The sequence below is a fragment of the Ranitomeya variabilis genome, chromosome 1, assembly GCF_051348905.1.
Source record: "Ranitomeya variabilis isolate aRanVar5 chromosome 1, aRanVar5.hap1, whole genome shotgun sequence".
In the NCBI taxonomy this organism is placed as follows: Eukaryota; Metazoa; Chordata; class Amphibia; order Anura; family Dendrobatidae; genus Ranitomeya; species Ranitomeya variabilis.
Window position 1 is genome coordinate 1110624341 of NC_135232.1, and position 12505 is coordinate 1110636845.

At 50.9% G+C, this 12505-nt stretch overlaps 1 protein-coding gene across 4 annotated transcripts in view; it reads left to right on the forward strand.

Moving 5' to 3' along the window:
* Positions 1–12505, forward strand: part of ZFYVE28 (zinc finger FYVE-type containing 28) — a 162232-nt gene that overhangs the window by 129935 nt on the left and 19792 nt on the right. For 2 of the 4 annotated variants that reach the window (XM_077280179.1, XM_077280180.1), the window contains exons 8-9: positions 533–1888; positions 11992–12096. In XM_077280179.1, coding sequence (XP_077136294.1) covers positions 533–1888; positions 11992–12096 — 1461 coding nt within the window. The remainder of the gene's footprint in view (positions 1–532; positions 1889–11991; positions 12097–12505) is intronic. The other 2 variants (XM_077280183.1, XM_077280182.1) reach the window with 1 other exon arrangement.

The following is a 12505-nucleotide window of genomic DNA, read 5'->3' on the forward strand; positions in this document are numbered from 1 at the left end:
AATGGTGTAGAATAGGAAAATGGGATACACCAGACCAGGGGTCTCAAACTTTGCTGGGTGTATGGGCCGCACATAGAAAAATTTTTAATGTAAAAACATTTCTTATTTTATGCGATTTAAAGAAGCTGTCCACCCGACGTGTCATGTGAACTGTACCACTCTACACGTTTCAGGTAACTCCTTCATCATGGTGTAACCAAGACTATCTTTTGCGAAATTGGTGCATGTTCCAGCTCCTGTGCGCCAACCCCAAGAAATTCACTCCACTCATGGTCTGGAGTACATTTCTTTTGTAATTTATGCTGAATTTGTTCTTGAAGTTTTTCCCACTTTTTGAAAAATTTGACCAGGAGATGGCCAGAAATCACAAAATTTTAGCAAAATTTCACACCGTTTTTGCTCCACAATTTTAACAAAAACTGTTAGATGAATCAGAGCTCAATTTTCTGCGCAGTTTCAGATGTCTTTAGCGTCTATAAAATAGTGAAGTTCTGTACTCAATCTTCTCTCTTTTTTTTCCACATCTTTCCAGAGATCTTCTCCAGACGTTGACGGAGGAAGAGCTGCACACTCTAGAGCGGAATCTTTGCATATCACAAGATGTGGAGTTTCCAGTCCGGACAGATCCAGAAGTGCCCACGGCGATCTCTCCCGTCTTAGTCAATGCCTTACCTACAGAAGATCCGCTTTCATCCAAAGCCGAAAACACTGAGGTTGAACTTGCCTGCTCCATGCAGTACGATGAGCAGGAGCTGGAGCAGCTCAATATGATGGTTCATAGGGTAGGCGATGAGATGTCTTCTTTACTTTCTCCACCAAGTGTCTGTCAGTCACCTGCGCACAGGGCTACTACTTCAAGCACCGAGGCCTCCCCCAGCAGACGTCCTCTTGGTCATCTCAACGATGAGGAGGACAGGGTGTTCTTCATGGAAGACCTTGATGGAGCCTTGGAGGGTCTTTCTAGACAAAGAGCCTCGGAGAATACCATCGCATGGGTCAACAGTTCCTGTTACAACCCTAAGCAGGTGCCTCAACGCCAAGACACCCTTGTGCAAAATGGGGACGTGGACAATCTCGACCTCTTGAAAGATGTAGAAAGCGACTTAAGCAATAACAACACCATCGACGGGAGTAAAATCCTCATGACGAGCGGATCTCTGCAAAACTCTTGTAGTTGTCTGGAAGCGTCAGACTCACAATTATACCTCAACGGCTGGGACGCGAGCGGTGACAATGCGGCAGAGACCGCAGAGATCATTGCTCACAGAACTGGCGGGATGAAGATTTCTGCTACTGTCATTTTTAACCCTAAATCTCTTTCCAATCCCGTATCCCCAGAAGCCTCACCGGATTTAGCCAGCAGCCGGATTCCCCTTTCCTCGGACCCGTTAACGAACAACGATGAGGAAGAGGCTAACAAACTCAGCATAGCGGCCACTAACTGTTTAATCAATTCATGCGTGTGTTGCGGGAGCTGCGACGACTCGAGAGAAGACGTCTTGGGCAACATAAGAAGTATTAACTCCTCGGGGAAAGTTATAAATGCTTCCTATAGCTTAATAAAGTCCAAAGAAATGGGCCATTTAGAGAGACCGGAAAGCTCCATGTCTGCTAAAGAGGCGTTAAAAATGGAAGGGCCTCCCGTTTTGTTGTTGGAGAGGGACACGGACAGACCGGATCAATCACACTTTCATTCCTCCAAGTGCCTGACACACCGCTCCGTATCACAGCTGGGGACGGACAGTGAATCCGAGGAGAACATGGGGATCTCCACTGGTCAGCTAAAAAGGGATCCGAAAAGGAAAAAAAGTGCAAGCGAAAAAGGGCCGTCGCAAAAAACGGAGGGGAACGGCTCCGAAACTAAAGAAGACACCAGGTCTAGTACCAGGTAACGAAATGTGGTTGTTGTTTTTTTGTTTAGAGAGGAGGACCACTTGGTTGCCCCTTTTTAGTCCACTGTTGCTCATGTGACCCCTGTTAGTACTGTGGGCATGCACTTAGAGGGGTCGTCCAGGACGGACATATTGATGACCTATTTGTAGGAGAATGGGAGAAGAAAGCTCTGCGGTGGTCACCAAGCAATGTACAGGGCTGTTAAGTTTCGCCTATTATTTGGCTGCTGCTGAAGCAAATTTCAGCTGAACAGTGAGGGGGTCCGATCTCATATCGATGGGTCATCAATATGTCAGTCCTGGACAGCCCCTTTAAGTTAGCTTTCGGCCATATGGGCACCTTTTTCATAAGCATGGGTATCGGCTGCTGCCAGAACCTTGTAGCAAAAGCTTTATCTTCTGCAGCAACCAAGGATTGGGCATGCTAAAACAACATGTCTAATCCTTCTCTACCCCCCATTTCTCCTACGCCTCATTGGGGGACACAGGACCATGGGGTGTATGCTTGCTGCCACTAGGAGGACACTAAGTAGACAGAAAGATTAACTCCTCCTCTGCAGTATACACCCCTTCACTGGATACAATTTCAACCAGTTCTTGCTTAGTGTCTTAGGAGGCACTTGGGTCTTTTTCCCAGACCCCAATTTTATTTTAATTTTTGATTTTAATTTTATGTAAATTTTTAATTTTTTATTTAACGGAGTGAAGGGGGCGACGGGTCCTTTTTTTCATAAGGTCCGCTCTCCCCCGAATCAACAACAGGCGAGCACGGCGAGTATACCTCCCCGTTCCTCTCCTGCGACGTATGGCGCACGAAAGGGTTGCGCCAGGGCAACGGTTCCTCTCGGTTCCGATTTCCCCCAACCCCCTCCAGGACCCTGCATTACAGCAATGTAATTCTGGAGAAGAATGCAGTCCGGAGGGGATGTTGTGCCGCAGCCCCCATCTACTGCAGCAGCGTGATACATTCAGGGGCCTCTCCATCCCCATCCAGGGTGCATGGATCGAGTTCACTTCCTCACAGAAGAAACAGACCTGTGAGAACCGGGACATGGCGGCTGTAAGTACTTTCAGGGGACTCCCCCCTGCTCCCCCTTAGCGGCAGCGATGCGGTCCGGGTCCCCAGGGAGAGGCACCGCCGACCGGGGGTCGGTGGTGCTCGGCGGCGCTCCGTCGGCAGGGCCCAGAAATTTAGTCCCCGGCTTCTTCAGCCGGAGTAGGCCGCGGTGGAAGAATCTCCTCCCCTGGCCGTAGCTCCGCCCCCCTACATCAGCGCTTCTCGTCTGGGACGAGAGGCGCCCTCCAAATCTCGGGGGCCATATTTCCTCTCTCCCTGCACGGAGCCCATGCTATCTAGAGGAGAAGAGAACGCCTTATCTCTCTGGGGACACAGATAGGACCGTGGGTAAGCTGCTTCAAAATAGCTTAACCCTTTCTCTGCATAACTGCCCGCTCTGTCCCTAAGGCACTATGTCTCAATCCAACGAGACAAAAAAGGGTAACAAGAAGCACACAGTATTTTTTACTGTATGTGCCACTTGCAATGCGGCCCTGCCCCGAGCCCACACTAGCCCTTTGTGTGCAGATTGCGTTTCGCCCTCTGTGCAGCCGCCCCCTGCCGACGCCGGTACCGTCGCCGATGCCGCAGCCGTCGACCCGGTAGAGCCTAGTCCCCCTGAGTGGGCAACCTCTCTGTCACGATCTGTGGCTTCCCTAGCCAGGGCAATTGACTCCCTCCGGGGCCCCCCTCCAGGTCGGACCACGGAGGATTCAGACGACGATATGAATTCGTCTACCAGCAGGGGGCGTACCCGGTCACTTTCCACCCGGGGCTCTAGAAAACGTGTTCACGTTTCATCCCCTGACCATCAGCTAGCGGGCCCTTCAGTACCCGCAAGCTCTGCTTCCCGGTCCCCTTCTCCTAAATCGGATGGCTCTGAATATGAGTCCGACATTTCCTACGTTCAGGACCCCCCCCTCCTCCCAGGAGTCTCTCGACTCTCTCATTGAGGCGGTAAACCAGACCCTGAAGGTGACCGAGGACTCCGCATCGGAACCCGAACACGCGGTGTCTTTCAAAAAAACTAAACGGGTTAAAAATGTTTTTGTCACTCACCCCCACTTCAAGGAGGTTGTACAAAAACATAGGGATCGCCCAGATAAACGCTTCATAGGACAAAAATTCATAGAGGCCAAATACCCTTTTTCTCGGGATTTAGTCAAAGACTGGCTACAGTCTCCCTCGGTGGACCCGGCTGTGTCACACCTCGCGTCCAAGACCATCCTGTCTCTTTCGGACGGTTCCTCCGTTAAGAATCCCTCCGATCGTCAGATTGATTATCTGGCTCGTTCCGCCTTCGAGGCCACAGGAGCGTCTCTCTTCCCATCCTTCGCCGCCTCCTGGGTGGCTAAGGCTATGGTCTCTTGGACTGAGACTCTTTCCTCTAATATCCAAGCCAGTGATTTACCTCCAGAAGCCAGCATTCTGGTTAACCAGATAGTGCAGGCTGGAGACTTCATAGTCAACGCCTCTATGGACGCAGCTAATTGCGCTGCACAGGCAGCCGCCAATGCAATCTCCATCAGGAGAGCCCTGTGGCTCAGGGATTGGCGTGCAGATTCGGCTTCTAAATGTTCTCTAACTGCCCTGCCTTACCAGGCTGGTCGGTTATTTGGAGAAAAATTGGACCAAATGATCTCGGATGCTACCGGAGGGAAAAGTAAATTTCTCCCCCAGCAAAAGCCTACCCGGCCCTTTCGATACCAGCAGCAACCTCCATTTCGGCCTTTTCGGCCCAATACCAACTGGTCTTCCTCATCTTCTACCCCCGCATCAGGACGAGGTTCACGCGGTGGCCGAGGCACCCAGGTCTCTTACAGACCTAATCGTAACTGGAGACCCAGGCCTAAACCTCCCGGATCTAAGCGATCCGCATCCCAGGGATCCTCCGCCCAATGACTCCTTGCATCATCCGGTGGACTCCGACAAAGTAGGCGGACGTCTACTCTTGTTCCATCAAACCTGGCTTTCAGTCGTTTCCGACGAGTGGGTCAGAGAACTGGTGTCCACCGGATACAAAATAGAATTTTCCTTCCCCCCCCCCCCCCCCCCTACACGCTTCTTCCAATCTTGCCCTCAAAGGTCAAAGGCCACAGCGTTTCTCCAGGCAATCCGGGCACTACAAAGGGACGGAGTCATCATTCCGGTCCCCCTAGAACAAAGATTCAAGGGTTTCTATTCGAATCTGTTCGTGGTCCCAAAGAAGGACGGATCTCTTCGTCCGATCCTAGACCTGAAGCTACTAAACAGATTCATAAAAATCAGACACTTCAGGATGGAATCCCTCCGTTCTGTGGTCGCGTCTATGGAAAAGGGAGAATTCCTGGCATCCATAGACATCAAGGATGCCTACCTGCACATACCGATTTTCCCTCCGCATCAGCAGTTCCTTCGCTTCGCCTTTTGCGGGGAACACTTCCAATTTGTGGCCTTGCCCTTCGGTCTCGCCACCGCTCCCAGAGTTTTCACGAAGGTCATGGCGGCTGCCATGGCCATTCTTCATTCCAGGGGAGTGGTGGTAATTCCGTACTTGGACGACCTACTGATAAAGGGTCCTTCCTACCCAGCGTGCGAAGAGTCCGTCGTTCTCACGGTGGATACTCTTTCTCGTCTGGGATGGAAGATAAACTTCGAAAAATCTTCTCCAATTCCGGCTCAACAGATTTCCTTCCTGGGGATGATACTGGACACTTCCCGCGGTCTGGTCATACTCCCTCAAGACAAGGTTTTGGCCTTGCAGCAGGGAGCCCAGCGTCTTTCTCGTCCAGTATCCCACTCCATTCGCGCCAGCATGCGAGTTCTCGGGCAGATGGTAGCGGCCATGGAAGCGGTCCCTTTTGCGCAGTTTCACCTCCGTCCCCTGCAGCATGCACTATTGTCGGCTTGGGACGGCAATCCGTCCTCCCTCGACCGCCGATTCATCCTGTCCCCTCGGGTCAGGAAGACCCTCAAATGGTGGACGCTGAAGTCCTCCCTAACTCAGGGAAGGTCCTTTCTCCCAGTACGGTGGCTGGTGGTGACCACCGATGCCAGTCTCATGGGCTGGGGAGCTGTCTTCAACCATCACACAGCCCAGGGGCGGTGGTCCGCTCAAGAGTCTCGCCTTGCCATCAATATCCTCGAGATTCGAGCTATCAGGCTAGCATTGTACCAGTTTCACCGACTTCTGGCAGGTCATCCAGTCAGAATCCAGTCCGACAACGCCACGGCCGTGGCATATATCAACCGTCAGGGCGGAACCCGCAGCAGAACGGCCATGCTCGAGGTGTCTCACATCCTCCATTGGGCGGAGTCGAACCATTCGCCCATTTCGGCGATCCACATTCCAGGTGTGGAAAATTGGGCGGCGGACTTCCTCAGCCGCCAGGGCATCGCCTCCGGAGAGTGGTCCCTCCACCCGGAGGTCTTCCAGCAGATTTGCCATCGCTGGGGGACCCCGGATGTGGATCTCATGGCTTCCAGGATGAACAACAAGGTTCCTCAGTTCCTTGCTCGGTCCCTCGACCCACGGGCCCTCGGAGTAGACGCTCTGGTCCTGCCTTGGCGCCAATTCCGCCTCCCGTACATTTTTCCTCCTCTTCCCCTACTACCGAGGGTCATCAAAAAGATCAGGGCAGAGGGGGTACCAGTGATTCTCGTCGCGCCAGACTGGCCGCGTCGGGCATGGTACGCCGAAATGGTTCAGCTGGTAACCGACGTCCCCTGGCGTCTCCCGGATCGCGCGGATCTTCTTTCACAGGGCCCAATTTACCACCAGAACTCAAGGGCCCTGTCTTTGACGGCTTGGCTGTTGAGTCCTGGATTCTAGGCCAAGCGGGTTTCTCTCCCAGGGTGTCCTCCACCATGATCAGAGCTAGGAAACCTGTTTCCATGCGTAGTTACCACCGTACCTGGCGAATTTTTTTCTCATGGTGCGAGGCACAGGGACGGTCTCCTCTAGTATTTTCTATTCCTTCCATACTGGAGTTTCTTCAGTCCGGACTAGAGTCGGGACTTGCCCTTAGCTCCCTAAAGGGTCAGGTTTCGGCATTGTCAGTTCTTTTCCAGCGGAAGATTGCCAATAGGTTGCCGGTGAAAACTTTTTTCCAGGGAGTCTCCCGTGTGGCCCCTCCCTACAAGTCACCCTTGGATCCGTGGGATCTCAACTTAGTTCTCGGAGCTCTTCAGGAGGCTCCCTTCGAACCGCTGCAGGACGTTTCCTTAACCTTCCTTTCTTGGAAGGTAGTCTTCCTGGTAGCCGTCACGTCCATCAGATGGGTCTCGGAGTTGGCTGCGCTCTCCTGCAGCCCTCCCTTTCTAATTTTTCATCCGGACAAGGCGGTATTGAGGACCTCTCCCACCTTTTTGCCCAAGGTCGTCTCCTCTTTCCACCTCAATGAGGAGATTGTCCTACCTTCGTTCTGCCAGACACCTGTCCATCGCATCGAAAAGGCTCTACACACTCTTGATGTGGTGAGGGCTCTTCGTCGGTACGTCTCGAGGACGGCTTCTTTTCGCACGTCAGACGTCCTGTTCGTACTTCCAGAGGGGCCCAGGAGGGGTTCTCCTGCTTCAAAAGCCACTCTGGCAAAATGGATTCGGTCAGCCATTCAAGAATCCTATCGTGTCAAAGGTGTGCCTATCCCAGCTGGGATCAAGGCTCATTCCACTCGGTCGGTGGGCGCCTCGTGGGCCATTCGGCACCAGGCGTCAGCACAGCAGGTCTGCAAGGCTGCGACGTGGTCCAGTTTGCACACTTTTACCAAGCATTACCACATTCATTCTATCTCTTCTGCAGACGCCGCCCTTGGCAGGCGCATTCTGCGAGCGGCAGTTCCTTAAGCCGTAAGCCAGTGGTACATGGGGTATTAGCATATTGCTCCCCACCCAGGGACTGCTTTTGTGCGTCCCATGGTCCTGTGTCCCCCAATGAGGCGTAGGAGAAAAGGAGATTTTTGTTTACTTACCGTAAAATCTTTTTCTCCGAGCCACTCATTGGGGGACACAGCACCCACCCTGTTAGCCTGTTTTGGCTTGTTGTTACTTCTTTGGTTTTGACATAGTTGTCTTTGTTCATGCTCCTACTGCTTTACTACCGAACTGGTTGAAATTGTATCCAGTGAAGGGGTGTATACTGCAGAGGAGGAGTTAATCTTTCTGTCTACTTAGTGTCCTCCTAGTGGCAGCAAGCATACACCCCATGGTCCTGTGTCCCCCAATGAGTGGCTCGGAGAAAAAGATTTTACGGTAAGTAAACAAAAATCTCCTTTTTGTGATGTTGGGGTACACACCATATATATTAGCCAATCCTGCTGCGATTGACAGGTTCGGCTGACGTTTATCTGAGGTGTATGGCCAGCTTTAACAGTCACTGGGTGGTTGATCGCTCGGACCACCTTTTGTACATTGGTGGGCTTAAGCCTAATGATGTGCACACGGCGTCTGACCATAGTATCGGCTCCTTTGTATTGGAAAAAGAGACTTTATTTGCTCTGAATTTGTGATGCCGGCAGTCAAGAAAACCTCATCCAGTAGCACAAGGTCTCATGGATGTCGGTCTAGATGCAACTTCTTGGACTGAGATTCTTGGTGGAAGACGTTAACTTTTTCCCTTAAGTGTGAGATAAGATTTCCGGGCAGCTCGGAGTTAACATATTATTCTGCAAGCTTCCCCATATTACTGTAAGTCCTGGCATATTGCTGATGAATGCTTACTGCCAGACGCTACATCACCATATTGACCGCTGCCATCCAGTTCCATAACAACCTGAATTTTCATCCTTTTCTTTGATTTTCCGACACATTTGCAGCGCTAAGTAATGGCGAACCTACTCCACATCCGATCACAAATGTTTCCCCATGAAGCAGGGGGGTCAAGATGGCGATTTAAACATCACTGTCCATTGTCTAAATCAATAGTATAAGCATAGTACTCATCCCTCCGCTCCTGCTTCCAGATCTCCTCATTGAGAAAAGTAGACAAAATTCATCAGTCAGCCTGCCAGTTCTCTGAGCGATCAGATTACAGCTGCCTATTGAAGTCTATGGATAAAGAAGAGAAGGAGGAGGGAGATAGAGTGAAAAGGGCAGATTGTGCTGCTGTTTTCTAGTAAATGTTTTCTCATCCCAAAGCTGGATTCACAGTTGCACTGCTCAGTGCTGCTGTATAATGTCCTCCATGCTGCTGCTTCTCAACATAAGCTACACAAAAACAGGGGATCAGGAATCTTATTTCTGTGTGTGCTGTGTATGGGAGATATCATAGCAGTAAGTCCCCACCCAGTAGTTCAGAGAGAATGGAAAATTAGAGATACTGCAGAAGAGAAAACTGGGAAAAATGCAGGGTAAAAGTTATATAAAGTCCTCACGCACACACATTAAGCTCTGGGTTGTCAGGTGCACTTTAAAGGAGTTGACCCTCCAAACAAAGTTGATCACCCTTCCACTGACTAGACAATAAAAGTATTATCGTAGCAGTCCCTACGAAGCATGAGGGTCCTCTCCTTTGATTGGGACGGTGGTCATCCGTTTAGAACTGGGGGGGACGGGGCAGCAGTTGTCCGTTTAATACTGGGGGAGGCGGCGGTCGTCCATTTAGAACTGGGGGAGACGGGCGGCATTCGTCCATTTAGAATTAGGGGAGACGGGCGGCAGTCGTCCATTTAGAACTGGGGGAGACTGGCGGCATTCGTCCTTTTATAACTGTGGGGACAGGGTGGCATTCGTCCGTTTAGACTTAGGGGAGACGGGCGGCAGTCGTCCATTTATAACTGGGGGGATGGGGCAGCAGTCGGTCTGTTTAGAACTGGGGGAACGGGGTGGCAGGTGTCCGTTTAGAACTGGGGGGCAGTCAGCCGTTTAGAACTGGGGGGGTGGGACGGAAGGCGTCTGTTTAGAACTGGGGGGACGGGGCAGCAGTCAGCCATTTAGAACTGGGGGGACGGGGGGGCAGTCAGCCGTTTAGAACTGGGGGGACGGGACGGAAGGCGTCTGTTTAGAACTGGGGGGACGGGGCGGCAGTCAGCTGTTTAGAACTGGGGGGACAGGGCGTCCGTTTAGAACTGGGGGGACGGGGCGGCAGTCAGCTGTTTAGAACTGGGGGGACAGGGCGTCCGTTTAGAACTGGGGGGACGGGGCGGCAGTCAGCTGTTTAGAACTGGGGGGACAGGGCGTCCGTTTAGAACTGGGGGGACGGGGGGCAGTCAGCCGTTTAGAACAGGGGGGACAGGGCGGCAGGCATCCGTTTAGAACTGGGGGGACGGGGCGGCAGGCGTCCGGTTAAAACCTGGGGGGATGGGGCGGCAGTCGGTCATGCACAATACCGCCTTGTCGAATATCCGTAGAACTGTGTGCGGTGACTTCCGTTTCCCCCGGACTCCTTCTTCTCCGGTCCTACCCATTGTGAGGAGAACAAACTCTTTACGTTGATAAATCACAATAGTCATTTTTCGCTAACTTTAACAACTTTCCCATTTTCAACAAGAAATGGAAATTAACCTCCGGGAATATTTGTGTAGAGACCGCAGTCACTAATTAATAGCCGCACTAATTGGGTCCACGTGGAGATGAGTGCAGATTTCTCCAGTGCTGGTTCTGATGTACGGAATCTCTATACGATATTATAGCAAAAACCCGGATATTTGCGAGTAAACGGCGAGAGCCCCAGAGACGCCGTCCACATCGGTATTACCGCTAATTACTGCCGGAGCTGCCAGTCCGCATTGGAAACTTTAAGAAAAAAAGTAAAAAAAAAAAATTCTTAAATTTCTCGCTGTAGACAAGTACGTGATAAATTCCCGGAAGCTGCAGAACAAACCCTTCGCCAGTGATTTTATTTCCTAAACACTTTTTCAGCGCGAGGTGAGAGTGCTGCCGCCAAGACGTCCCCTGTGCTCTGAATGTCGCCTCTTCACATCTGTTCCAGCAAATTAGGTGATTTTTTAGTTTTTTTCAGAAAGCTGTGACCGGCATCTATCATCTCTGATTATTACCTCCTAGAATAAAAAAAAATATGGCTGTAAGAAACTGCTTAAAGGGGTTGTTCAGCTTTTCTACCCCCTTTAAGTAAGGTCAATAAAGTCTTGAAATTGTCCAGGTCAGGAATATTCATTGTAGCCCTGGACACAATGGGCCATGGTGAAAAGCAGTGACCTGAGTCTAGGTAGGGGTGGTTAGTGCTATGGCGCCGATCGGTAGCACTTTAGCTTTCTAAACCTGTTCTTACATTGTAATAGCAGGAACCGCTATTTGTATAATAAGCTGTGTATAAATTTACTATGCAAGAGTCAAGGAGGTGGAGCCATGCTGGCAGAAGAGTCACCATGGCCACGCCCCCAATGACTTGATTGCAAAAAAAAAAAATTTAAGCCCCAAATACATCCATTCAAGTAAAAAAAAAAAAAAGTGGACAAACCCTTTTAAGCCTGCAAAACTTTTTATTTAATGGTCTTGCAGTTTCGTGGGTAAAACTTTTCGGCATTGTCGTCAAAATAATGTCCCCAATTAACCCTTTATTTGAACCCCACTGTGCTACATGTAGGCGAGATACGGGACAGCAGCAATGTGGACAGACGCTGTGGTGATTTTCTGTTATGTATATATTATTTATATGGTGTTTTTATATTTTCACGCTTTCTTCCCCTTTTTGATCACACACGGGCGATAAGTCGCCTTTCTATTCATTTACCAACGTGACGTTCTTCAGATGCAGCAGAGCTGACTTTGTCATGGGGACCTTAATATGAAGCTTGGAAGTTGTATTTTTTTTGCATATGAGAAAAACTGATGGTAAATCTGGCCTCATAGGAAGAAAAAAATGGCTGAAAACTATTCTCTCTTTTCGCGTGCTCCATTTATACGTTCTACTCAATGAGGCCTAAATCTTTAGCATCAACCCCAAAATAGATGACAAACCCGGCTCTGCTACGTCCGAATAAGAAGGTAATGCCGGTGGCGCGGCACAGAGTGCGCAGATGGATAAAGCTCCCACCATGCGAGCGAAACGTTGGCTTCCTCAGGGGCCCTTTTGAGTTCATGCCATTTCCATGTTTTTGTTTCCAGTTCTCAGGACGGCTCTCGGGACTCCCCCCTCGGCTCGGTGGTCAGCAGTGACTTTGACAGCGTGTCTGTCACCACATGTAGTCTCTCCAGTGGTTACACCCAGAGGTAATGGTGTGTCCCGCGGCCGGCGCCGCTCTCCTCGCAGCGCCACTCTCTGTTCTCTCTCACTGTGGCAATGACCTTTGGATTTTCCTTTTCACCTCCGTCCTGGAGGTTCTGCAGACACCTCTGCCTCCTCCTGCCGGGAATCTCCTGTGTCATCGGTGTGTTCTCTGCTTGCGGCCATACTGCGGAGATGTGGGGCAGCAGGGACAGCTCAGGTCAGACGTCACTGCCATACTGCGGAGATGTGGGGCAGCAGGGACAGCTCAGGTCAGACGTCACTCTCTACCGTCACCGTACTACTGAAACCCAGGCATAAAGTAATAAACAACATGAGGGACTAGAGGCGTGGGGACTGTCTATGCCCCTTGTGGTCTAGAACAGTGAAGAGGTTAATATCGGGGCCCTTGCC